Below are 27,901 nucleotides of genomic sequence, written 5' to 3' on the forward strand. Positions count from 1 at the left end.
AGATGAAATGAAGTATTGACATTACTGTTACCCTTTAATGCATGTCCAGACTGTAGTAAAGTTTTATTATTGGTACTATGTTTCAATAATAAGTTGGGAAAGATACCTTTAAAATGTAATTGTTTAGAGACTGTAATTTACCTTTATAAAAATGTAATAATTGTAGCTATTTTAATTGCATCATCAAAGTAATGCATCTGATTACATTTTTATTACTTTGTCATTCAAACAAATGTTGCTGTTTTTTGCATTATTGTTCAGTTTACAAGGTACAAGGAATTTATTTGTACCTTGTAAACTCAACAATAATGCAAAAAAAAAATTTAAAAAATCCAGAAATAATCTATGCCAAAAGCAGCAGCATGAATGTTTTATTCTACATATAAACCATTCACTGAAAAGAATATATTCAGATGCAGCCCCTTTATAATCGCCAACATTTTGATTTGTACTCATAATGTAAATACACAGCCTTTCTATTTTGACATATTTCTGATTATGATTATTATGATTATTATTATATTTAGGGGTGCATGTATCAGTTATCATGACTAAGTACAGTCTTACAGCACACTGTACAAAAATGCTATAAATGAAGGCTGTTTTGTTCAACATAAATTACACATGCAGCACAACATAATTGATTGACACTTTATTTAGACTTCACTTGGGCTGTCTGATAAATTTTGTAGTATAGACCTTAAAGTTAGTTGAAATCACCTGTGAGCACTATTGTTGGTCGGTGGTATTATGATTAGATCCTGGCCTAAGAGCCAATGTGTGATTCATATTTCTCTGGCTATATTTCATCAGTTAATTTCATTTAAAATATAACCTGCACCTAAAACTAATATCTAGGTTTATCTTGGTATAGTAAGTATTTTACTAGACAGGTTATGCAAACAGGTCACCACATGCAGCCAGCTTTGGACTTTGGACTTTAGCAGTTTTCCCTCAACTAACAGTAATTTTCCAGAGCTCAGCCAAACATGCACTTCTCTTTGCAGTGGATATATGTCGGCCACAGATCCAATCGATTCTGACTCGGGTTTGGATGACAAATGTTTGGCTGTTGCTTTAACAGCCAAAGCTCAATGAGGCATTGCAGTCACACTTCTTGATAGTTAAACTATCAATGAGTGCAACCTCGCAGGGAACATTTTACCAATTAGTTTTTGATATATTGCACCCAGCCCATCTAGATTTGGTTCCCAAAAAAATCCCAAATTAATTTGGTTTCAGGCTGCTATTGAATGAATCCATATAGTAAAAATACATAATGAACACATTATGAATTTGCCATATGTCTTTATTGGGGTTTTCAATTCTAACAGAAATTCAGATATTACATATGAATAAAATAGTCTTGGCAACAAATATGGTATGCCGTAAAAAGGAAAAGGCAAACCAAAAACCACACCAAACAGAAACAAAACAAAAAACAGCATCAAAATAATCAAATGAAATAGAATAAAGGTGGAGAGACAAACAGATGTTGTTATAGTAGTTACAATGTAAAGAAATCTTCAGGTTTACATGACCTTTAACACTTAATATTCTTGTTTCTGATGGCCTCGACCCCCTCCTTGGCTTTATTGGTCTTTATCAACCTTTCGTTTCAAAAAATTCCACGAAGCTCCTCCAAATATTTTCAAAAACTGCCAGCTTTTCTTTTGTAATATATGTTAGTTTATCAAAAGCAACACATGCTGATAAATTCTTAATATATTGCCAAATACTGGTTTGTTCACCTCTTTTCATCCTAAAGCTATTGCTGTCTAAGCTCATGATGTATTTGTTTTCACTGCAAAACCTGACGCATGAAAAGTCTACCCTGTGGAAAATATTTCTGTCTATTTATAGTTTTTTCTCACACCAGGAATGAACACTTGGCTGCTTCGGTTGTCTGCAACAGTTGAAGAAAGCCAGCCTACAACTGTCTGTGCACTCCCCTCCGGTCTCACCCATCCCCCAGTGTGTGTTACTTCCCTTTGAAGGAGAAAAGAAAAGGTGGGTGGAGGTTAACAGACACATGCCCATATTAAGCACGTCCTGCTCCTGTGGCACATGCAGAGGAAAACCCATGACGTGAGTGGGAGCCCTTGTTTCCTGAAGCCATTTAAAGTAACAGCAGCGTGGGTTGCGTCAGAGCGCGCTACTTCCCAAAGACCATATTTGGGCACTGGAATCCATTCCTCCAGTTCAGGCTGTATCATGATCAGAAACTGCAGCTTTTTTTTTAACTTAATGCACAGTCAGAATGAGACACACTGAATATCACATCAGTATGACAGCATCAAGATTTAACTCTTGAACATAAGACTGAAAGCAGATTTTAATTCTAAGAGAGAAACAGAAAAATAGCTTTTTTTCCAAGCTCTCTCATTCTTCCAGAGGAATTTGTGGCATGCAGGAGTGGCTACAGTTCAACAAAACATCAGTTGCAGAGGATGACAGGCTGATGTTTGCTTTTTAAAATATGCCGGAACTGTCAGAAAAAAATATACTTAAGAAAAGCAAAAAAAATAATAATAATAATCTGTTGACATTGACTAATAATTTATAATCAATTCTCACCTGATTTTTTTTTTTTTTTTTGGCTCTCTTAAAAATGCAGTCTTATTGTGTTATTGTGACCAATAATATCTCAAAAGATCGGCAATTCCCCCTGACATCCCTCTAAACCTTCGAAATTCAGCAAAGCTTATAGTTTAGTTTGAAATCATAAATAGAGGTGGAGGGAAACATCTTTTTGGAGATTTCAGTGAATTAATAGATTGAAGAATGCCCTCTTGTGGTCGTTTTATAGAATTGACACAAACTTGCGGAGACTGGAGATTATTTAAGAGTTACAATATGTGCATTTGAAGAGGAGAGCACCTATGAGGCACACGTGTCTGTAGCCCCTCATTCACAGCCTGAAACACCATAAGTCCCCCCTTTTTTACATCTCTTGGGCTTACAATGGTTTGTTATTGATTTATCCAATCTGAATCCAGTGACCTGCATCTAATGTGTGCATTTACATATGTCAGGCAATATGTTGCCTCCATGAATGGAATATTGAATGAACTAACTGGGCACAGACCCAGTGTCAGAGGTTTCCTAGGCCTTCACCTGCAAAATGTCACTCAAATCAATACATACCGAACAGGAAGAGACTCAAAATGACCATTAAAAAATGGCAAAATTAACTCAAAAAGACACAAAAGTTCATCAAAAAGACACAAAACAACTTAAAAATGATGCAAAATCAACTAAAAGATACACAAAAATGCTTTAAAGAGAAACAAAATGAACACAAGGAGACACAAAATAACCTTAGAGAGTCACAAAACAACTACAAAGAGATATAAAACAACCTAAAGATATGCAAAATTGCCTCAAAGACACAAAATTGCTTTAAAGAGAAACAAGAGGACCTTAAAGAGACATAAATAACAAATAACGATGACAGACACCAAAAAACATGAAAAGATGCTAAATTAATTCAAGAAGACACAAAGTTGCTTCGAAGAGATACAAAACAGACACACAAAATAACCTTTAAGAGACACAAAGCAACTACAAAGAGATATAACAAAATAAGATATTCAGAATAACCTCAAAAGACACATAATTGCTCTGAAGAGACAAAAAAAATTACCTTAAAGAGACATAAAACAACAACAAAGAGATACAAAACACACACACTCACAAAAAAATGTGCAAAATTAACTCGGACACAAAACACAAAACCACATAAAGATAGAGAATGATTCCAAATGATACAAAATCACTGTGAAGTGTATGTCTTGCTCCTGTATCGAGGTGGTGGGGCCTCCTCCAAATCTGTGCAGAGGCCCATTGTTTCATAATCGGCCCATGATTGACCTGCTGTCTGTGGGACATGCAGAACTCCCTAAATGGCATCATGATTGAGTTTCCAACAGCACAATATCTCAGATTTCCCATACTGCACAAGAGAGTTAAGTAACCATTACATAGGATCGTAGTGAATTTCTTTCCAGGATATTATGCCTTAAATATATTTACAGTACTCTTTGATGTATAGCCACTAGGGAGCAGCAAAGCACCACAACAGACAGATACACAGTTTATATGTCTGCCTTTGGATTGTTCTTGGGTATACATGGCATCCGAAGGTTTTTTTAAAAAAAATTTACCAAAAAGTTCTATTTATTAATTTATTTTATGCACAGTTTGTGCTGCTGCTGCTGGGTAACTGAAAACGGCCCAGACTCAACCCCAAATTAAATGTGTAAAAAAAACAAATCAAAAACAACATTCCAAAAGAGGCTAATATTGGCATAAAAAATATAGTTTAATTCAAGTTTATAGCACACAGTGAAAGTTATTCTCAACAGCTAATTCCTTATTTACAGCACGGCTGGTTACTGTGGCATTACAGTTAATATATTCCAGTGAGATGAACAATATATCAGCCTCTTCAGCAGGAAAAAAACACAAGTTACCTGCAGTGCCTTGAGCACAATGGACACATTTTCTTTGTCAGTTCCAATCGAACATCACTATAACAAGTTTATGTTTGAACTGCTGAGTGTAAAAAAATCTAAATTTGTTGATGTAGTCGTATCCGCTTGATTGTCATGGCAGCCTTTTAACACTCGGTGGTGCTAAAGTGGGGAAATTAAAACTAACTTGATTCTGCTTTGGTCTGTGCAGTGTTGAGTGTCTGGTTTAACCATTTTACATTTCTCAAATTACTGTTTTGTTTAAAAAATTCCAGAAATTGGCAAATAAAAGCCCATAACCACAGAAAAAATGCCCATTTCAACAAAGTCATGTTTTGTTTTGTGGGACAAATAGCTCAAAAACAAAGATGTTCCATTTACTTTGATAAAAACAGAAGAAAAAAAGTAACTTTTACATTTTAGAAGCTGCAGCCAGTTAAGGAGCTCATGCAAAGAAAAGAGTGCAAATAGGTTCTCATTCAGAGCATCATTCTGAATTAATCGTCACATTTAAGTAAGTATGAACAAAGTATTTATATAGTGCTTTTTAAAAGACGTAGAGGCCTAAGTGCTTTATAAGGGCATTTACACACACAAAAAGAAATCGTGGGAGATGTGAAGTGACTACCTGAAACATTTATTTTTAAAATGCAAAAGTAAGAACACAATACATGATGAAAAAAATACAATAAACAACAAGAATCCATGATATCAAAATACAACGAAAACCTAGTGTATATAGGTAACCCAAACGAAACAGGCATGTCTCTAGCTTCCTTTTAAAACAGATTCAGCAGACCACAAGGGCACAGCTTTAGTTTTAACACGGAGGGCGGCACAGATGAAATCGGGGGTTCCTCCGCAAGAAAATGTGAGTGTCAAACACTTAATTTCCTGCATTCTGGTAATTTTCAATGCACCACTTTGTGCCTTTTCTGCATCCATTTCGGGTGTGAATGTCTTAAATTTTGTTAAAGTAAAAGTCCTAAATGTCATGTTTTTGTTGGGGGTGACAATGCACATGTTCTAAATCTTGAGGGGGATGTGTCCCCTACTCCCTCAGCAAAATCTACACTTGGAGGACCGTAAGGGTGCAGGAAGAGTATTCCAAAATGTTGGTGATAATTTATTTCAAACATGGTAAATAAAATAAGACAACAAAAATTTACAAAAAATAAGTAAGAAAAAAACATCAGAATGCCCACCGGACATGTACAATAAACAAACAAAAGTATTTTGTCCGACACTCTGATGTTTTTTTTCTTCTTATATATATATATTTTTTTGTTGTCTTATTTTATGCGAAAGGTGCTAGTCACATTGCATTTACAACAGGAATATTCTTAAACAGATTAAAATATAAAGGGATTTTAAAGTTGATTTTTTTTCAGCTAAACCACCGTAATCAAATCACTTCTCATGATTTAAGTCATTGTAATGATCAGATATTGTCTTAAAAGTGGTGCTAAACGTACAAATGAATATTAATAATTAGTGCAATATTTAGTCATTCTGTAACATGCATTCAGTCTCAGGAAAGCTATAAAACCACTGTCTTAGTTACATAACATAAATGTATGGCCTTCAGACAACATAAAGGTAGGCTATTTTAATCTCTATTCAAAGTCGAGTTTTGTCTTTCAGTCACAAGCGTTTGCTCTGTTGTATCAGAGTAGAATATGAAACATGTCAGTGAGCACTGGCCTCATGAGGCAGCTGTCTTTTCAAGTATGCAAAGTGCAGTATATCAAGTATGAAAGCAAAACTATAGTTAAATGAAGATGGGAACAGCTGTGTGGAGCAATATGTTCATGAAGCATGAAGAAACTAGTCATACATGGCAGCCTCCAGGTGTGAGCAGTGAAGTGTCAAGAAAAGGAACATCCAAGAATGAGCATGCATGTTTTATCTGTAGGGTTATGAAAATTGATTATTATAGTGAGAGAGATACATTGCATATTAATACTCAAAGAAACTTGGTAGCAGCTTTAAATAGTAAATTAATGTATTATATAAGGAAATATATGTATTTGTAGTTGCTTACAGTAAACTATATAAATAATATTCTATGTAATATATATCTAATCTATATTATTTGCAGTTTACTTAAAATAAACTATATGTATTATTCTATATGTAGCATCTACTCTATATTGTATATAGTTTACTTAAAGTAAACTACATATAAACCAGTTTGTATTTCACAGTAAAAAGCATTTCTCCACAGAAATATACATGAAAAACTGGCTTTCTAATAAAGTACATTTGTTTTAATTGTATAAATGAATCTAAATTAACACTGAGATTTTGAAGGCAATCATTTTTTAAGGTAAAAACAGAATGCATATGTTTTTTTGTTTTTTTTTTAAAAGCAATGTTCAACATCTTTAAGGTCCCATGTTGTATAAAGTCAGATTTCCATTATTATTATTATTATTAAGCAGGTATGGGTGATATATATAGGTGACAAAAATTATGACAGTATCAAAATGCACAATTTAAAAAAAAAAAAAGCACCATATTCAGAAACTGCGCCTTTAAGCGAGCTGTCAGGACTTCCAATGAAGTCGTGATGCCAACAATACTATATACTGTATAGGAAGAAACTGCCACTACTTCAGCTAAAGTAGTGGTACAGACGCTGTGTGCACAAATGTAGAGGACCTGAAAACAAAAAAAAAACATTTTTTGTTTAACATTACAGCATGTAAACATGTCCAAAACCCAGAATACAAGTATGAATCTGAAATGAGCATAATGTGGGACCTGTGATCATATTTTATTTAAAAATCAAATAGGAGATACTTCAGTATACATTTATTTTATTACAGTTTCATAAATGAAATGTGTTATATAACAACCAGACGCTCAACAGGCAGCAACCTTCAAGCAAAAAAGGAGTCAGAGAGAAATTGTTACAAATCTTTTATTAAGATATTCATTATTTAATCCATTTTGACATTTTCTCTATGATTTATATTTATTTATTTATTTTACAGTTGTTAATGTGCAATTACCTTTTTGATAATGTTGGGTCACAGTTACAGGGCTTTCACGAAGTTATTGGCACTTGGAACACAGAAAGAAATAGGATGAGCAGTACAGGATGTCCACTGGGCGCTACAGGGTTACAGAGGGCAAGGAGCAGGGGCAAAGACATGGGCAGACCAGTTACTGCACAGGTTGTGAAGAAGCGCCGTTTCTGGGTAAATATATACCTCATGCTGCGAGTGCACAACAAACAATCTGACCTCTATGTGTGCGTCTATATATAATATACAGTATTTATCTATACATGTGTATAATCATATTTATATATGTACTGTTTAGTGACAAAAGGTTCCCCATGCCGTGCCACACCTTATCCGTTCAAGTGTGTAGGTCTACATGTGTTGTGAGGTGTAAACAAATACATTGAAAACACAAATAGCTCAGAAATAAAAGATGCATGAAAGCTTTCTATTCTCATATTCACACAAAGTAAAACACAAACACCTCTTGCAGATGAAGCAGTGTGCAAGAAGATTGTGAGTGAGGGACTTTTTGGACATCAGATAACATTGACTATAGGTAAAAACCCCTGACAAGTACCGTAACCATGGTTATTTCTACTCTAGGCTCATGTGGCACCATAGCAGGATATTCTGACTGGCTTAATGGTGCAGGCATTTCTGTTTTTGGACTTAGCTGCTGTGTTGTCACACAGGTTCACTGGTGATATTTCAGCTTAAGTCAGTGACTCCGAATGGAGAACAAGTCATTCAGTAGGTCACTGTATAACATGGTTACAGTAAGAAACAGGGCTGTAGGTTTTATATGCATGAAACTGGGGTTGGGGGTCCTCTGCCAGATTTTTTTTACTTTATAACACTTCATTTTCTGCACTAATTTGAGCATTTTGGCATCGATTTATGGTATGAACATTTGTAATCATGCTGCTTTTATGTTTTTATTGAGGCGGAGAAATGCACTATTCTAAATATTGAAGGGGACATGTCCCCGCTTCCCCCCTGAAATCTACACCTATGACAAAACAAATTTTAAGCTGTTTCTTGCTTTAATTTTTTTTGTTCCAATTTTCATCTTATATATTTTTATAGGAGACTCGCTGTCAGTGGAAACGTGTTTTTACTGGGAGGGGCAAATGCACGTTCTAAATATTGAAGGATGTGTCCCCTGCACCACCCGTGAAATCTACACCTATGGTAAGAAATTGAAGTTGTTTCTTGTTGTAACAACCACTTAATTTTTTCATTTTTAAATGTTTGTTTTCAATGGGAAAATCTTTGTTTTAACTTGCAGTAACAAAACTAAACTCAAACATTTGAAGAGTAATTTGGCCATTTATTTGGTTTTGTTCTGTAAGGCAGGGACACTGAACGATTTAGTGGCCAAAATGGAATTAAATGTCATTACTAGATTGACTGTCCCAAAAAAAACTGAATTAATTTCAGACATCCTTGCAATGGCCATGTACCATGAAATCTAGGGTTAGAAATGTAATTTGTTCCTCACTTTAAAAACTTCTTAATTTTTCAAGTTTCATCTTTAAGTTTAACATTTTTTTTTGTTTTCAATGGGAGAGTCACTGTTTTTCTAAGAGTGTCAACGGTAATAACGCTCTGACCTCACTAATATCTCTGAGGGGCAAAATCAATAACAGTCTTGCAGTAACATAACTAAACTCGGACATCTGAACAGTAATTTGGCTTTTTATTTGGTTTGATTTTGTTAGGCAGGAACATTGACCGATTCAGTGGCCAAAATGGAATTACATGCCATTACTAGATTAAATGTCCCAAAACCTCCCTAAATTTAATTCAGAGGTCCTAGCGATGGACATGTCTCTTTGTCCTTTAACTCTATACACAGAGCAATTATCTAGGAATCTGATATCATAGTGGATTTATTATGAGGCCTTGAGTTTGATATATTTAAAAGTTTTCGGTATATCGTGAAACAATTTAAGGGATTATGCTGACTTAGATACACTAAATTACTTAGTGTCATAATTAAAACATATCGGATAAAAACATGACAATGTAATCTGAGTCAAACTGTAAACTTGGCCCAGTTAAAAGCCACTAAGCAAATTAAGCATGAGGCGAATTGTAGCCACCTAAAACCGCTGCTTTGCCTCTCTCTGATACACATGAATAAACTTTGTGGAAGTGAAACATGACACCAGCTGCGTGGACAGGAAGCACAACAGTCTTCAAAGATACTGGAGAGGTAATTGGGGGAGGGGTGCTCATGTGGCATTTACAGTCAAATGCAGAGCTTACTGAGGTTTTATCGTCATTACCCTTTAAAATACTTACAAGGTACTGCATTTTTGTTCTGACCATTTCACTAAACTCATCCTGATCATTTTAATTTCTAACGAAAAATAGTTTTAACTATTTATTTATCATGCTTTCAATTTTTTTTTCAATAAGTCACTCAACTGCTGTGAATAAGAAACATAAATTCCTTTCTGGTTTTTAATCTCTACCCGTCTTCAGAAAAATAGAACCTTTTTCAGAAATGCTCCTCGAGAACGAGAACGTAATCAACTGGAGCATTTCCGCTTAAGAACACATTCCTAAGTCACACCAAGACCATTTTATATCCACCTGCAACAGGAAAAATAAATCCCCCGTGTTGACCTCTTACAGGTCATTCGAAAACCTTCTAGCAAACACAAACGTTCACCCACACAAAAAAAAGGTCAGTCGATGGCATTTCATAATCAAATGCATCCAGCAACGGAAAAGGAAGAACACTTGGGATTTAACTCAACAGTCATCTTGATTATGTACAGTAGGAATTTGTGCCACTTATAAACAAGAAAACACAGGCAGACACAGGAGGAAAAAACAAAGACCGATTCCACCTAAAGGGGCTCAATTGCTACACAACATTTCTCAAAAGGTGCATGAGGTTCTTCTCATTAAGGTGCAGAAACCTCCACTCTCATGGAAGGTGCAAAATCATCTCAAACTCGAAAATAAAACTGTCAGCCATTTCGAAATTCCGTCTCAAAGAGGTGGTGCGTTAGATACATGAATAAACTACGTACTGAAAGACACAGCCACGCAACACAGGCTCTCCGTCCTCACCAAACTGTCTCGCACACACATGGATAGTACCATAAAACCTGTTTGCTTCAAGCAATATTGCCTCCTCATGACATCACTGTACCCACCCGGTTTCTGCTTATTGATTTCAATCAAAAGGCACTTCCCAATATCCCATAATTTCCTGTGACTTAAGCATTTGTCACCATTTTTTTTTTAAATTTCAGTACAAAGACTAAACTAGCCAAGTTGTTGTATCACTATAACCTTTATAATTTCTACAAGTAATCATCAAAATTGTGGGCCAATGTTTTATCGAAGGAGGCAAACGCTGCAGGTTCACAACCTAACAAGAAACGGTTATCATAGACAACAGTCAAGCCAGCTGAATCAGTCTTATTATTCCTTTTAAGCTTGTGAACAGAAGATGAAATGCTTCAAATTTAGCAGTTCAACTGCTCATTCCATCACTCTGCACTGTCAAATAAAGATAAAAATAAACGTCTAAGGGTCCTATGATAAGACTGATTTATTATAGTTTTTTTAAATGCAAAAATAGCACTTTTCCTCATTTGACAAGACCTCTTTCAATAAAACATGAAGATAAGAGATTTTAAAACAATCCCTCTTGCTCTCTTTGCTCACGCCATTCCAGGCATGGGCACTTGTATAAATATAGTTTTTCTTTTCTTTTAAAAAAAAAAAAAAAAAACCCGCCCATCTTTGATTACCTGTTGCCCTTTAAATTTTCTTTACAATCAAAAAGCTTTCCCCCTTTCTCTCTGGATCAATTTACAGACGGAGAAACATGCAAAATATTTAGGAAACAGAGAAAGATGAGATCGATTTCTAAAAGACACTGCACAGTGAAACACTCGGGTGAGATTCTCAGGTCTCGAGAAAGGTGGTGTGGTGACGAATACTTGCAGGGTGATGAGTGGAGGGGAGGAAGAACAGGTAGTGTTAATGTGTATTATTGTATCTATTTTCAATTTAGCTCCTTTTCTGAGGCTGGAACACACGTTGTCAGGGTTGCATAGAGAAAAATGCCACTGACACTTACATTCAGTATACTCGCTACTTTTACTCCTAGCCTGTCCATCCAGCCATCCCTTCCTCCTCAGGCTCCGCTCATCACCTGCGTTTCAGGGAATGTATTTAAAATGCAACAGTGGATGCGCTTACACACCTTAAAAAGACAAGGGGAGGCAGAGGGCAGTTAGGAGGAAACTTAAGACCCTCTTACTCTCTCCCTTTCCTCAGCTAGCTCCATTGTACAGTCATAAAGCAAAAATTAAGGTTTTCATGTCCTGGTTACATCAGGGTCAGAGCAGCTGTTGACCCGAGCAGTGTAGTATAGACAGTCAGATGTGAGAGATCAGCGTGGGCCAAAGAGTGAGGAGGCAAGCAGAACTGGGGAATACTGGTATGTGTGTCACCAAATTTCAACCTTCCCCAGACACAGTGTTCAAAATAACGGTCCTCCGTCCCCGCCCACACCTGGTAGCGATTCACCTGAAGAGCCGCCTGACTCCATGCCAGGGCCGCTGGCGGCCTCCAGAGAGGCAGGGTCGAAGGCTGGGTCTGCCCCTAGGGTGTCATCCTCCATCTTGACGCCGTCGGGGAGGAAGGCGGTGTAGGCGTCGCTCTCGGCCATCAGTAGCTTCAGCTTGGGGATCCAGCTCTTGCGGACCACGCGTCTGGCGTTGGTGCACATGTCGGCTGCGATGGCGTTCATCTCGCTCTCTTTGAAGCTGGTGGCAAAGTTCTGGCAATAAACTGACAAGTAAAAGTAAAAAAAAAACAAAAAACAAAAAACGGTTAGGCTAACACACCTTAGGGTTTGAAATACTAGGGAGGACGAAAAAAAAGGCCAAAGTATCGATTAATAAATAAATGTATAAATAAATACTGTAATATGAAGAAAAAATAAATACAAAAATAAATAATTGCACAAATTAATATGTAAATAAACAAACATTGGATAAATAAATAAATTCATACATGATGACAGTAATACATAAATAGATAATAAGTTAAAAATATATACGCAAAGGAATAAAAAAAACTGGAAAAAATAAATGTGGTTAAGATATTTACTTATGTCCTGTTAAATTATCGACTTTATTTAGTAGTTATGTGTTTATACATTCGTCTATTTATTTCCATAATTATTCGAACATTTATTTATATATTTATTTTAATTTCTTTTTGATTTGCAGTTATTTATTTCTGTTTTATTTCAGCATTTATGTATACATATATTTATTTATTGATACTTTTTAAAACAATTCTTTACATTGTTTTAAATGTTGAATCAGTAGAATACACATTACTTAATGAGTAATGTATGGTGCTCAAAAATTCTGCACTTTTTGAGTGTTTTTTTCCACTAGGCCTCTGATACAACTGCACCTTCTTGCAAGGTGCGTGGAGAATTTAAGCAGTCTCAAGTATCAGAGCGTCTCCTCCTCACACGGAAGCACTTGCAGTGTTGATACTTAGCTCAGTTTGGTAGATATAAAATCTGAAATCATCTGAATGACATCAAAATAAATTCTCAAAAGTGCCCTACACTACACTTAAGTCAATGTTGGCAAATACTGTACAACCATCTCCCCAAGTTAGCAAGTACACAGAGAGCTAATATTTGCAGGACTCCTGCAGATCTCTTATTTGTAAATGTAAATTGTAAATGAAGCGGCTGATTTCTTAAAACGCGTCCTGCTGCCTTTCTCATTTCACTAATGAGATGTAGGCAAATGAGTTCATCTTCACAAAGTGAGCAAAAACTTCACTGAGCTTCAAAGAGTCACACAAGTCATTCCTTTTCATGAACGTGTGAACACAGAGCACCTTGTTATATGCATGCATACATATGGGAACATAGGTGAATGTTGCTATCTAGTGGTGACTGTGGGTTATTACCTTATGCTCGTCATAAGGGTGCAGCAGGAGGCATATGACTTCCCCTTTGCACTTTGATCCAAAAGTAAGTTAAAAACCGACATGTTTCACTCAGACAGCCAATCATTCAATTCGGCAACAATGTGCTTTACAATATGCATGTACGTGTTTATGTAAAATATGATTCCCCTATTATCTGTACTCAACATCACAAGCAAATGTGCACATTGTTTGCATGCTTGTGGGCCAACACCCACAGACAGAAAAACATGTTCACTCACATTTGACCGCATGCAGAACTCTGTTGTCCAGGGGCTTGCGGCTCGGGTCGTTGGTGGACGAGCGGATGCCTGTTCCGCAGCTGTTGGCCAGAGTATTCCTGATGCATCAAAAATAAGAGCACATAACAGAGGAAACAAAAATAGTTGTTATATCGCTCTAATGCCACACAGATAAAAAAAAAGTACATTAATCTCTATATTAAAAACAAAGCTTTTGCTAACTTTACATGAAACACTTGCAGAAATAGACCCAGACGCACAGATGGAAGGAACAAACCTGTCAAAGAAGGCAGCCAGCAGCCTCCTAAGCAGCACCTTGTGTCTGGTCCCTGCGCTCACATGACAGTTCATTAGCTGGGCTCGTGATATATACACAGAAGTACCTGCAAAGATTACAAATACCAAGAATATTAACAAAAAAAATGAACCAACAGACATCATCATAACTATTATGACTCATTTAGTGTCTCACCTCATGTCAGGCCTGTATAAGTTCAGATTTTGTCGGTCATAAACAATAAAACACTTCAGATTCATATCAAACATTACAGCTGTAGGTGGGGGATGAGGAGGCTGTGCTTTAGTCATATGTCATAGTTTAGAGTCTTGATTTTCTTCCATACATATAACAAAACTATGTTAAAAATGTAACTATGGTATAGTTTTTTTTCTGTCTTTAGTCCTGACACTCTCATTCTCTCAGTCAAACACACAATATTATAAGGTATGTAACCCAGTCCATAAGGTATCACAGATATCACCACAGGATGTCCTTGACATAAACACACTGAGTCAGATGTGCAGTACTGCAGCGTAATCTGCATACCAATGCCAAGCCCAGTCATCTGAGGACAGCTTCTGCTTCATATGTGTGTACATACCACTGCCACTGGCTGTGTCCTGTTTAGATCCACTGAATCAACTAAGATTGCTGTCTGTATATTTTATAGCTCAAGTGTATGTTTTTCTTAAGTCTTCCAAATGTTTGAAGGCCTTAGACACTGACAAAAACAATTCAGTGCAGTTTACCAACTTTACCAGACACAAAGCATACCTGAGACTAACTCTAGTTTCTCAGCAGGGTCTCCTTCCTCGTACAGTTTGGGATGACAGCGGTTGCCTATTTGAGCGATGAGTTCTGCGGGGAGACATGTAAGGTCTCTTCCTCGCATCCGGCCCCGTGTCTCTGTGTGGTCTGGTAGAGCTTCGACACGTTCACCAGCTGCTGAAAAGAGACGATTGAAGGCAAAATAAATATTGAACCACACCACTTTCACACTTTTACACAGCACAATGTCTGCTAAAGCCAGAAATACATGAGATTACTCGGCGTAAATCAAAAGTTTCATCACGATACATAATGTCCATTCTTACAATACGATATTTGCTGATATCACAAAGTCTATTACTGTTTCAATTCAATTCAGTTTAACTCGGGACTGTAATAGATACCAGATTGTATCAGTAAATATCCTCATTGTCTTTTTATTGGTTCCTTGCCATTATCTGCTAGGCCACTGGCACTGTTTGACGTTTAGGAGGAAGGTGTGCTTGAACAGAAATGGTGTCACAAACATGCTGTGGGAATTTCAAAATAAAGGCGTATCTTAAAGAGGCCCTATTATGCTCATTCATGGGATCATATTTTTATTTTTTTAATCCACCAGAATAGGTTTACATGCTTTAATGTTCAAAAAACACATCATGTGTCATACTGCCCTTTGCTGCAGCACCTCTGTCTGAGTTTATGTCCCGCCTCCCAAGAAGTCTGCTCTGATTGGTTAGCTGGCTCTCTCTATGCACAATCTATTCTATTTATTACTTGTGATATAACCAAGTTACAGAAGTAAACACTGAAAATCAAACGAGCTGTTTCAGGCAGCTTAGGAGCAAAGAGAGCTTCCTTTGGCTTGGACTTGGGCTTTATTACTTAAGAGACCTTTTACAAGCACAAAAATGCTATACAAAATAATACAGAAAAGGGAAATATCCAAAAAGGTATAGTAGGTCCCCTTTAAAGATGATGATATGTATCGAAGATTGATGATATTGGATCATTGATCTCTAAATGTATACATTGATCCAGATCCATATATCTTGTTTTTTCCCCGTTATAGGGTTTTTCGGGGGGAGTTTTTCCTTAGTCGATGTGAAGGTCTAAGGACAAAGGGATGTCGTATGCTGTAAAGCCCTCTGAGGTTAATTGTGATTTGGGCTTTATAAACAAAACTGACTTGCTTGACTATCGATACACCCTTACAGATTACTATTAAATCCATTAAAGTAAAATGAGAAATCTCAGCAGAGACAAAAAAACGTAATCTTTCACCTAAAATTGAAGTAGCTGTAAACATAAGACCACATGACACATGTTCTCTGTCTTTCTGTTGTATTTATACATAGTATTCTGTTTCATTACCTGCAGCTCCCATGTTGAGCATGCTGTACATGGTATACATGTTGCAGATTTGCCTATACTGCTCTTCAGCACATTCATCTGTTCCCTCTTCCTCTTCTTCATCATCATGGTAGCTGATGGGCGAGTCACTGGCGTAGGTGCTCAGGGTGCCCGGGCTGGCACCTTCTGACATGCCGAGGCCTGCTGCAGAGCTTCCATTGGTGCCGGCATTGCCACTGAGCCCACCACTGGCCACCACGCCTGCCAGGCTGGTTGCGTTGGCACCCATACCCATGGCCAGTCCGAGGGCCCCGGGGCTCTGAATGGCGCTGCCCCGAACTGCCTCCTGGGAATAACGGGCTGCTTTCCTAGCCCCGCCTCCACCCCCTGAGCCGACCCCGCCTCCATCTCGGCTGCTGCCGCCCTCCCACAGCCGCTTGGCTACAGGAGTACAGACCACCGAGTAAGGAGTGGCGGCCTCCGGCTGGCTAGCTGGCTGCTCTGTCTTCACCCGTGATACCAGAGGGAGCGGCGTCAGGCAGGAGGCAGGCCGGCCTGCACTGTTACTGGTCTGCGTCACAGGGCTCTGGGGCTCAGAGGGTGGGGCCTCCTCAGCTTGAAGGCCCTGGGAGTCACAGCTGGGGGAGGAGACCTAGAAAATGCAAGTATACACCAGCTTTGTGTCAGCACACATATGTGTTTACTTTAAGGCTGCAATATATTTTTTGCCGATATCTGATATGCTGGTATAAAAACAACCCATTTGGCCGATAACTGATACTAATATATATCCATTTTTATCCCCATCTAATTTTAGTGATCACCAAGTCTCTTCTGTAATTAATTTAACATCTGATGACGCTTACTCTTATCGTGATGGCCTACCAGCAGATGGAGACATAGAAAACAATGTTTTTCAATGTATGTAACATTTTTTTCATGTTTTGTTCTTGTTCACTTTATCAATATAAATTTCAATTTATGATATCAGCAGAAATCAGCATGTTCACCGATATCCGTTATTTACTGTGAACGCTTTCATTCATTTCAAAAGTCAATACGGATGACATCTATTGATCCAACAGCTCTGCATCTCAACACCCATTGGCCACATTCCCTTAACATTTTGTATGATTAGTCATGTTTTTTTGGAAATGATTAAGCAATTCCCTTCCTGATCTGGAACCATCGTCACACTATAATTTTACTTTCACCAGCACTTTTCACTAACTACTACAGAGGCTGCCCTTAAATTTCCTCACTGCATACATGCAGAAGATGAATCCTTTCAATTTTTGTCCTTCCAGTCTCTGATTTCAGAACTTGTTCAACTGGATGAGACACTTTATTTTAAACAGTCAATTCCCTCAGATCATGAAAAAGTATTCCCAGTCAACTCTAAACAGTGATATTGGTAATATCCCAGCAAACATTGTTGAATGACCATTGTTCGAACTTCAATCAAGGTGTCCTGTTATCATTCAAAATTGGTTCCAAAATTGAAGTTGTGCTGATGTTCACAACATCAAAATACATTATCACAAATAATAATAAAGCTAACACTGAACCGCATGGGTCTAAAACCCAAATGTGACTGCCTCATGCTTTATCCATGACATTGTATCTGCATGGACTTTGATGCTCTTTATAAAGAAACAAGAGGCCCTGAAGCCTTCTTCTATGATAGTTTGGATAAAGAATTTTGGCTCTTCCAAACACAACAGCCTTAAAATGATGATACTGTAGTATAATGTACATGTAGATATACATTCATGTTTTTTTTATATTTTTAAAAAAATGGGTGTCATGGATATTAGGGAATTAGAGTCTTTAGAGATGGAGTGGATGTCACTCTCACAATTTTCATTCCACTTCTAAACAAATAAATAATCAATAAAATGTATTAAAAGAGAAGAAAACATACATGCATTGGCTTTTTTTCATAACAATATGATCAATATTTCTTTTGGTTTGTAAGGGAGGGTCTGAATGGGCCATTATTGGACGTGGAAACAATGTCACCATTTGGCTTTCTGCCTCGTAACCGCGTTGGAGTTTTTGGCGTCCGACCGGGACCATTTTTGTCCAGAGACACAATGTCACTGTCTAACCAGTGTTTGCTGGGATCGTCTTCTTTTGACCTGTTTTGGGTTATCTGTCACTTAGACTTTTGCTGTCACAATAACACTTTTTTAAATTGCATTTGGGCTTTTCAGATTACACATCGCAGCTAAATGTGTTCCTGCTTTGACAAGTTTCTACTGAAAACCGTTTCAGCCTTTACCTTGAGGAAAAACTCAGTGCCTTTTTCCATGATCTGTTGGATCTGCAGGAAGCCGGCAGTGTACATGAGGAGAAACTGGTCCCCCACAGTCATGCTGAGACGGCCTGTGTAGCAAAAAGACAGGATCTGCTGGAAGCTCTGGGGCTGCACGGCTGACGGGAGCTCCACTACAGTTGGGCTTGTCTCGTTGCTGCTCCCACCTCCACCATTGCTACTGCTGAAAAGGTCCCGGAAATAAGAACTGCTAGCAGCCAGCACAGCTCGATGGGCCTGAGACAAAAGCAGATAAGTAAGACGTCCTATTAGAAACTAAAAGAGAATTTTAATGTTAGATAGTAGGTATTAACTCTTTTCTCTTTCTTAATGATTTAAATTCAGAGAGAGTTCCTTAATGTGAAGACAATGTTACAAGAAACTCTTCTAAACTGATAATCTGATTTGGTTGAGGCTGGATATCAATGAAATTTGCCAGTAATGGATATTAACCATTATGCAAGCATTTAGTGCCAAGTAATGGTGAATTTAGTCAGTATTTAAGTGTGTTCCCAGTGTCCTTGGAAAGAAAGAAATACATAAATTGAAAATTCTGTTTGGGGTCATTGTTGGGACCTTAGATTACAGGGCACAGAGGGTTAAGAAAATCTGCCTAGATTAAGAGTGAGGCTTTGCCATTCAATATATCAGTCATTAAAGTGTGATGCTAAGAAATGGTTTATTGAGAATCAACAATGTCAGCACTGATGCTAGACTAATTTTAACTAATTTAAAAATGACTACTCATGCTGTATCACCTGCTATCTGGATTTTGTCCACTCATATTGTCAAATTGTGTTGTTTATTCTTAATGTGTAACATGTAACCATTGTACATATTGTTTATTTATTTTTTAGTTGTTTTAGGATGGCTTATTAACATCAGGCTAAAACTAGAAAACTAGCTTCCTGGGTAATTCGGGTATATTTACATTTGTTTAACATTTGCATTTACAAATGTGGATAAATGTACATTGTCTCTTTTTAAATATATATATATATAAACTACAAATTACGAGTAAGGGCAACCTATTTGTAACCCATTACTTTTACAAGGGAAATAACATTTTGTTAAAGAGATCCCATTGTCATTCTAAGTAAAGACTAAAAACAAGTGATTTAAATAACATCCAAATTCCCAGCTTAAGAGGAAAATCTCTAAAATTATACTGGGATGGAAAAATTGCTCTCTGTGGAAGTGTATCATTATTACTGGTTGAACAATTCATCATAGTTACAAAGTTGTTATGATTGCCCTAGCTCTTTTTTACAATTACTGTCCAAACATTACTTTTAAATTATACTGGCACTCTGTCCTCAATGCAATATGGCTGCTATGGAGCCACAGGACTAATTGTTTGCACCCAAGCCTTAAACTTCACTAAATTTAGCCTTGACTTTCATTAGAAGTGCAATTTCCATTATGAATACAAAAATAACTTGCTGTCTCATCAGTACCTTGAAGGCATGGCCCTTGACCACCACGGAGACATCACAGTAGAGGCCCTGCAGCCGCTGCTCATTCAGACACTCCAAAACATTATTGCCGAAGTTTGGGATCGCCATCTGGAGGGTCTGGGCCATGGTGCGCCTACGCACACCACCAAAAGGTCTGGTTGGGGAAGAAAGAGAGACAGAAAAAGAGGAAACAGGTGAGAAAGAAAGACAGGAGTGATGATTACAATAAATGACAGTGAAACCCCATCCACACATTAATTCTGTGTACTGTATGACACTGCTTATTAAAGATAGATTCAGGGTAACTTGGGAGCATCAGGCAGTTACTATTTGGACCTTTAGTCAGCTTACATCGTGTCATACACATTACTCCACTAAGCTTTTTTATTATGCATATTAAAAACCATACAGACTCCATTAAATATACACTAGATTGTATCAAAGTACTGACGCTATAAAACTGGAGCCTTTCTTGTGATGGAATCTACCGCCACGATACAGCGAACCACACGCGAATGTCTGCCGTGGCGTAAAAACAGATCCATTATAAGATTTTCAACCCAAGGCTGCACAGATTGAGGAGGAAAATCTATTGGTAGCTGTTCCACGTGACTGGAGCTGTGCATGTTTCAGGCAGAACGGACACTTACTTTTTAAATTAAAACATACCGATAACCAATATCGATATGGATATATACACTTTTTTCCCCACATAATTTTAGTGGTAAGTATTTTCTGCAGTGGAATTAACACACACTGATCATGGTGGGCCATTGGCAGATAAAGTCATGATATACAATGCTTTTCAGTGTATGTAATATTCATTCATTGTGCAAAATATGAAAAATGCTTTGACTCAGGGTTGATGTTTTGTACATGTTCACTTTGTCAACAAAAGAAAAACAGTTTGTCATATTGGCAGAAATCAGCATGTTGACTGATTCCAATAAAAAGCCAATATCTACCAACACAGATGACGTGCCGATATTTTGGTGCATCCCTTGTTTAGTGTGTAAGATTAAGTGACATCTAGCGACTTAGGTTGCAGACTGCAACCAATTGACATTCTCCTGTGTGCATGTAAGAGAACAGTGGCCGAAATGAAAATGTGAATGATGTCTATCGAATGACCCTATTTAGAGCCAGTATTTGAGTTGTAAGTTTTCTGCTACTATAGAAAAACATGGCAAATTCTGTGAAAGAGGACTTGCCCCATTTGTCGATTTAAACAGCTCACTCTAAGGTGATGAAAACACAATGATTCTTAGTTTCAGATTATTATACACTTAAGAAAACCTGCTTATTTTATCATATTCCATTTCTGCCAGTGTAACCCCCTAAATCTTTCACACTGGACCTTTAACATTCTGACATCCTGACAACCCTAGTTTTAACGCCTTTATTGCTGGTCATGAAAGGCTCATGGTCCCAGGTGGGATAAGTTGGGCAGACCCATTCACAACAATGACAAAAACTTTTATATCCTGTGCCGTGTCTTTGTTGTGAGGAGAGAAGCAGCAGGCGTCGTGAAGTGGAGGAGGGGTAATGTAACATGACTGTGTCAAAAGACCGAAAGCTCAAGGAGAACAGACCTAAAACAAAACAGTTGAGGAATGTCAGGCTCTTGCATTAACGGACACAATAAAACGGCTTACAGTCTTTTACTGGGACAGAGTTATACCGAACATACATTAAATCTAATGGACGTCTATTTTTTTATTACCACTAGGCCAAACAGTTTATAATGAAACACCTCTTTTCTAGAGAAAATAAGTCCTGATTTAGCATTCTGTCCCTTGGCATATCCAATCGACGTAGACCACAAATATTTCTTCACACAGTCCTACTGAAGGCTTTTGGCAGGCGCACAGGACGTTGATATTTGAAACAAAGTTTGGTCGAAGCCTCCACGGATAATCTACATTGCATTAATCCTATACGTCACTTTAGCCTTGCAGTAGTTGTTATTGCCAAGAGCAGGCTCAGTAAGAGCCTTTTTATTTTCTGTCTTCTATGAGCTATAAACCTTGTGTCCTTAGATAACTGGGTCATGTTCTGTTATTCTATGTGGAAAAGTGTGCGGCCTAAACAAACACAGCATAGCATGTTTCCATTCACTTCTCTAAACAGTCAAAAGCAAATATATCCCCTTGCCCTTGCACCCTCCCGGAGATTCCTATATTATGCGTGTCAATATTAAATTAAAGTGAACCCAAGTTGCCTCTGCTGATGATAGGAACACTGTGTGCAGGCTTGATTCTGTGAGATAGCTTTGTGTTCAGAGTCAGGATATTTAAAGACACCAGATATCTTTTTTAGAATGTGTATGCATGACCTCATTCTACACAATAGCATGGGGAGGAATACACTTTTCACTGCAGGGATTCACTATATTTAAAGGTACAGTCTGTGTAAGATTTAGGGAGATTTAGTGGCATCTAGTGGTGAAGCTTGCAGATTGAACCAGCTGAAACTTCTCCCACTTTGGATTCCTTCAGTGTTTATTGTTCAGGAGGGTTTTACAAAAAAAAAACAAAACAAATTATTTGCAGAGGTCTCCTGCTGTCCAAAACAAATGGACCAGGTGATTTAAACCAGTGAAAACACGGAATATAAAGGTTTGACAATACAAATCAGTGTTTCCACTACGCTGTTTACATGTCAGCGATGGGCCACTAGCCCAGCACCTGCTAATGTGTGCTCACCTTTTTTTCTTTGATAACTTAATGTTTGCTTTTTTTCTGATATAGATGTTTTGGAGGTTTTTACCTTGAGTCCAATTATTTGCAGAGATCTCGTCCTCTCCAAAAAAATGGACTGGGTGAGTAAAAAAAAAAATGGAATACAGCTGTTTCATGTTACAAATCAGTGTTTTTCCTTCCCTTTTCTGCACATTAAAGATAGGCTGCTAGTCCAGCACCTGCTAATATGTACTTACCTATATCCTCGGAAAAACTTAAGACCCAAATGTTTACGAGGTTTTTACTGTGAGCAAAATTATCTGAGGAAGTTGCTCCCTTTTTAAAACAAAAAGACGAAAAAGAAGTGATTTAAACAGGTAAAAACACTTAATGATGCAGTTTTTTCTTTAAAAAATCTTTTTCTTTTTTTTCCGGCACTGCTCATTGCAGATGGACTGTTAAGTATGGTGGCCGGTGTGAAAAAGCATCAACACAAATGGTCTTATCTAGAGGCAGTGTTTGGTTTGTCCATTCTGGGCTACTGTGGAAACATGCCGGTTCAACATGGCTGAATCTGTGGACAAGGACCCTCTCCTTATGTAGATCAACGGCTCATTTTAAGGTAACAAAATCATGAAAATACTTATTTTCTGATTATTATACACCTAAGAAAACATTTTTTCATCATATTTAATTCAATTTCTGCAAATATATCCCCATAAACCCTACACACTGGACCTTTAAGCACTATATGCCCTCTGTACCCACAACCTCCACAATCACAGCTAAGAATACAACAGATCCATTGATAAGCCCACGTGGCATTTCCCTGGCCCTGAACCTTTACTTACAGCAAAATACCAGTCATAAGTGTGTTCACATACATACCCGGAAAAAAACTACACAGATGAGTATATAGGCCTCGCTAAAGGTGCTTTTTGCACGGATGCTCTTTACCACTTAAAAGTGTTGCATGGGTGCAAGCTGCACACACACATGTACCAAGCAAAGCCAATCTGTGACATTGTGAGTACAAACTGATTGAAGCCCACCCTGCGAGAGGCACACAACCAACTTTGGTGCGACTGACTGATGAGGGCTGGAGTGAGCTGCCCCATCATATCCAAAGCCTTTCATTTGGGACCTCGCCAAGCTCCAGGGTAAAGAGAAATGCTCTCTTTGTCTCTGTCTCACTCAAGCTCCCTCTCCCTCATACTAAAACACAGATGCGCACACACAAACTCAAACAAACCCACAAAAGGCACACTGAGTCACACACAGACATTAGACAATACTGCTTGTTTACAGTTTGGCGAGCCGCAGTAAGCACACATGCGTGCACATAAAGACACACAAACACGGGGCTGAGAGCAGGGTGTGTTTGCACAGTTTGCCCTGACAGTGAGCGAGAATGTGACTCTGTATGTGCGTGTGTGTTAGTGCATGTGTGTCTTTATGCGCCAAGGAGGGGCAGTGAGGCCTGCAGAGATGAGAGGGATCATCTCAGGTCCTTATTCCATTAAATATATAGAGCGCAGCCATGTGAACGAATGAAATTCACCCGAACTCACCCTGTGGCATAACCAGCCTGCTGAGGAAAGTAGGTCAAACATACTCACAACATACTTAAGACCTTTTCATAGTAAGCCTTATGAATGTTTCGCCCACATTGAAAAGGCTTATGTTATGTTATGATGGGATGGCTGTCAATATATTTCAGGACTTATACTGTCTGAGCATTTTCCACACTGTAAAATCAGATTGATTTTACTTTTAAAATCTAGGTAACCACAAAAAATGTATAACTATTCACCTTGATTTATGTTATCTTTATATCTAACTGTTAAGTTTACTTAAAATTCTGTTTTATTGTGAACTAAAAAAAATGTTTAATTAAGTTTTCAGTAAACCAAGACGACTGTGGGGGTCGACAGATTAATAGTCTGGCCGATTATTGGAGCCAATATTTAGCATTTTGCCCATTATCTGTATCTGTGTTTCATTTTAATGATTGCTGATAAAATTTATCGACTAAAAAGTACAAAGAAAGTGTCAGCATGGGAGGAACTTTTACTTTGTAAAACCTTGAGGAGCTATTTTTATTGATTCATTTTTATTTAAATTTTCACTTGACTTTATAAAAAAGGGTTGCTGGGAACTTGCTGTATATGATGTTGATAGTTTCAGTTTTGATTAACATTTGCTAAAGGCATTTAAACAAAGTTTTGTGTTGAATTTCAATAGTTACTCAGAATTAATAACTTTTTTATCACATTTTTATTTCCTTTATTTTACCAAAGCTAGGATAAATTTTGGCGATGGAAAAAAGCATGGTCATTTCACAGTGGTCCCTTGACCTCTGACCTCAAGATATTTGACTGAAAATGGGTTCTGCGGGTACCCATGAGTCTTCCCTTTACAGAAATGCCCATATTATGCTAGTCAACATGCAGTTTTTTACACCATATGATTCCTGATCAAGACAATCTGGTAAGAATTGCTTTGCCTTGTCGATACTGACTTCATAACTGTATTGAAATGTAAAATAAAGGAAATGAAAATGTGATTTAAAAAGTTATTAATTCTGAGTAACTACTGAAATTCAACACAAAACTTTGTTTAAATGCCTAGCAAGTGTTTAATCAAAAAGATGAAACTTTCAACATCATGTACAGCGGGTTCCCTGCAACTTTTTTTTTTTAATAAAGTCAAGTGAAACTTTAAATAAGAAATAAATAAATTAAAGAGTAGCTCCCTGAGGTTTTACAAAATAAAAGTTCCTCTCATGCTGGCACTGTCCATGCATGTATTGCAGACTGCCTTCCTGGTGTTCATTGAGTGTAATATCCACACTTTTTCATGAATTAATTTTATCAGCGATCATTAAAATAAAATGTTGATACAGATGATCCCAAAATGCCAATTATCAGCCTCGATAATCGGCCTGTATGATATTCTGTTGATTATCTGTATGATAATCTGTCGATTATCATACATACATATAATTTCACTAGCTATGTTTACTTGCTATATTTAATTTATTTTTCAATGCAATGGGTTTCCGAGATTATTTTAAGTACTTGTCAGATTTTACAGTTTATCCAGTTCCATCATTGAAACCAGCATGGGCTCTTGCACTGCTGTGTGAGTGATTACTGTGGAGTCATTGGTGCAGCTGGCACATAATGCATTCCCTCTATAGGCATTTCCTGGTTCTCATGTACCCATGGCTGTGCTGCTCCTATCAAATCAAGACATATGCACGGGCCTGATTCGTGATTATTCTTATATAACAGGGAGATCGTGAATATAAAGCAGCAAAGAAAAACTTCTCAACTCCTTATTTCTGAAGCTGAATGTCCTATGAGTGTTCCCGATTGTTCTGGCATGTTTGAACGGGAAAGGATGCGGGGTAATGGGGAACAGATAACACTCCGCGCCGTGTGCCAGTCTACCCGCCGGGAGTGCTCCTCTGTCTGCTGGCACCGGAGCCGGGAGGCGACGGGAGGGGGGCGACACGGGATGGCATCAAGCCCCGGTGATACCCGGGTGAGGGCGACGGTGTGTTCCTGTTTACGCGCCGTCAAAAACTGCATTCAAGTATATTACTTTAAATCATCTCCAGCTGACTAAGCCGTCGTAGTTTGTCCTCCTTTCCCTTGTGGCTGACAACGCTGAAATGTTTGATGCCCTCTCCCATCCGCAGCGGGCCTATAGGAGGTGGCTAATGGCTAAGCTAACACTACTGTTAAATATTTTGGGTTCGCCCCGGCGCACCATCCACCTCATGCACACTCAGCTGCACAATGTCAAGCATTTCCGCGATAGTCCCACACACTCCAAATATAAACAGGACACTTACTGAATGTGCGGACGAGGTAGCTGTGCTGCGACGCCGGTTGTCAAGCCCAAATGTTGCTTATTTAAATATTTTGGTGATGGGGGAAATCGCTCCCCCTGCCATTCTCCATTCTACCGACATCAACAGGTCATCCCAGGACACGCAGCAGCTGAGGGCGAGCCAGACGGAACCAGTGCGGCACGGAGCGGGGGGTGGGAGCACAACAAGGCACAATTCTTTACAACCAAGTGCTGCCGTGCCAAAAAAAAAACCTTTCTGCAATGGCATTTTCGCATTTTTGAGAGACATGAAATTAACCATTGGAGAACACTTAACGCTTTTAATAGGGCGCAATTCACGGAAAATGTTGCAGAAAGTTTGTGCCACTTTGGACCCTTCCCCTAAAGTGGCACACTTATCCCAAACTTTAATTGTCCCGTATTTACTGGACCGTTCATCATCAACCCAAATCCACTAAGGACAACCGGAACAGACCTCTTTCTTTCACCCCCTCCCTCTTCGCCTCTCTTCGCCGCCGGTGAATCCTCACACGACCCCGGCAGGACGCTTCACACACGGCAGACAAGACAGCACTCACCCCCTCGCTGGGAAGTTGATGCAGAGCGTCGGTTCAAAGGAGGAGACGCAGCGCTCTCTCTCCCCGCTTTCCCTCGCTCCAGGCAGCCATTCAGTGTGAGCTAAAACGCCGATAGCAGAGCCATCGAGGGCGGTACAGTATCCCAGGGGATTGCGGAACACAGAGCCACTGATCGCACGGAGCAGCAGAGGAGGAAGACAAGCATGACGCGCTCGTCATTCAATCGCATGATCGTTTCGAGCGCAGCCTCAATTTGGGGGAGACCTATCCCACGGCGTGGACTGTTTGCGCATTGGCACAGCAATAGCTCAGCAGGCTGCAAGGGGAAACCGTCTCTCGACTCCCCTCGCACACCCCCTCTCCGCATATGAGCGATAGAATTGGAGAAAGTAGGCCGTGTGTGTGTGTTTACTTTAACTTGAGTGACCTCGGCGCGCGCATATAAAGTAGGGATAAAGCCGCGCCCTTGTTTGCTGTAAACAATTGAAGCTTTATGTGCAAAATACAGGGTGATATGACACCTATTATACCTGCACACACCTGTGTTCAGCCGATGTGCAATTACACATACAACTGCCTGACTAGCAACTTAGGGCGTAGGGTCAAATGCACGTGGGCAAGCTGAATGGCTACAAGCTAGACCCGTGGGCTCCATCACACCATTCAGAGATGTAGGTTTCTAGGTTTTTATGTGCATATGCTTTAATAGCCACTCTATGCATCTGTACTTACATGCATTTATGTGTATGAAGTTGGATAGGAAAGATTTTCAACTACATTTCATGTGCCAACAATAAACATTTTAAAAACATTATAAAGTTATATATGTGTGTGTGTGTGTCCAATATACTAAGCAGAACTGTAAGATATCACCACCAACTCCACAG

The 27,901-nt window shown here is 38.5% G+C and overlaps 1 protein-coding gene and 2 long non-coding RNA genes across 6 annotated transcripts; 2 read left to right on the forward strand and 1 right to left on the reverse strand.

Annotated features, from left to right (window-relative positions):
• Positions 1-1,313: 1,313 nt before the first annotated feature.
• On the forward strand, positions 1,314-9,810 carry LOC121956157. The gene is made up of 2 exons (XR_006106679.1): positions 1,314-2,010; positions 8,576-9,810. It is a non-coding gene; the product is annotated as an uncharacterized LOC121956157 (long non-coding RNA).
• LOC121956155 (nucleus accumbens-associated protein 1) lies at positions 8,557-27,208 on the reverse strand. Of its 4 annotated transcripts, none has more exons than XM_042504280.1 (8): positions 27,015-27,208; positions 19,895-20,048; positions 18,405-18,674; positions 16,142-16,772; positions 14,777-14,947; positions 14,000-14,105; positions 13,723-13,820; positions 8,557-12,313 (listed from the first exon to the last, which is right to left on the reverse strand). In XM_042504280.1, the coding sequence occupies exons 2-8, from the start codon at positions 20,018-20,020 to the stop codon at positions 12,003-12,005; spliced, it is 1,713 nt and encodes a 570-aa protein (XP_042360214.1). In that variant the 5' UTR covers positions 20,021-20,048; positions 27,015-27,208; the 3' UTR covers positions 8,557-12,002. The 4 variants fall into 4 exon arrangements, with proteins under 4 accessions (XP_042360214.1, XP_042360213.1, XP_042360211.1 ...); XM_042504279.1 differs by lacking the exon at positions 27,015-27,208 and adding an exon at positions 26,438-26,572; XM_042504277.1 differs by lacking the exon at positions 27,015-27,208 and having other exon boundaries at positions 14,777-14,944; positions 19,895-20,633.
• LOC121956156 lies at positions 22,638-26,646 on the forward strand. Its single transcript, XR_006106678.1, has 3 exons — positions 22,638-22,715; positions 23,026-23,197; positions 26,564-26,646. It is a non-coding gene; the product is annotated as an uncharacterized LOC121956156 (long non-coding RNA).
• Positions 27,209-27,901: the final 693 nt, after the last annotated feature.

This window comes from Plectropomus leopardus, chromosome 17 (genome assembly GCF_008729295.1).
Source record: "Plectropomus leopardus isolate mb chromosome 17, YSFRI_Pleo_2.0, whole genome shotgun sequence".
NCBI lineage: Eukaryota > Metazoa > Chordata > Actinopteri > Perciformes > Serranidae > Plectropomus > Plectropomus leopardus.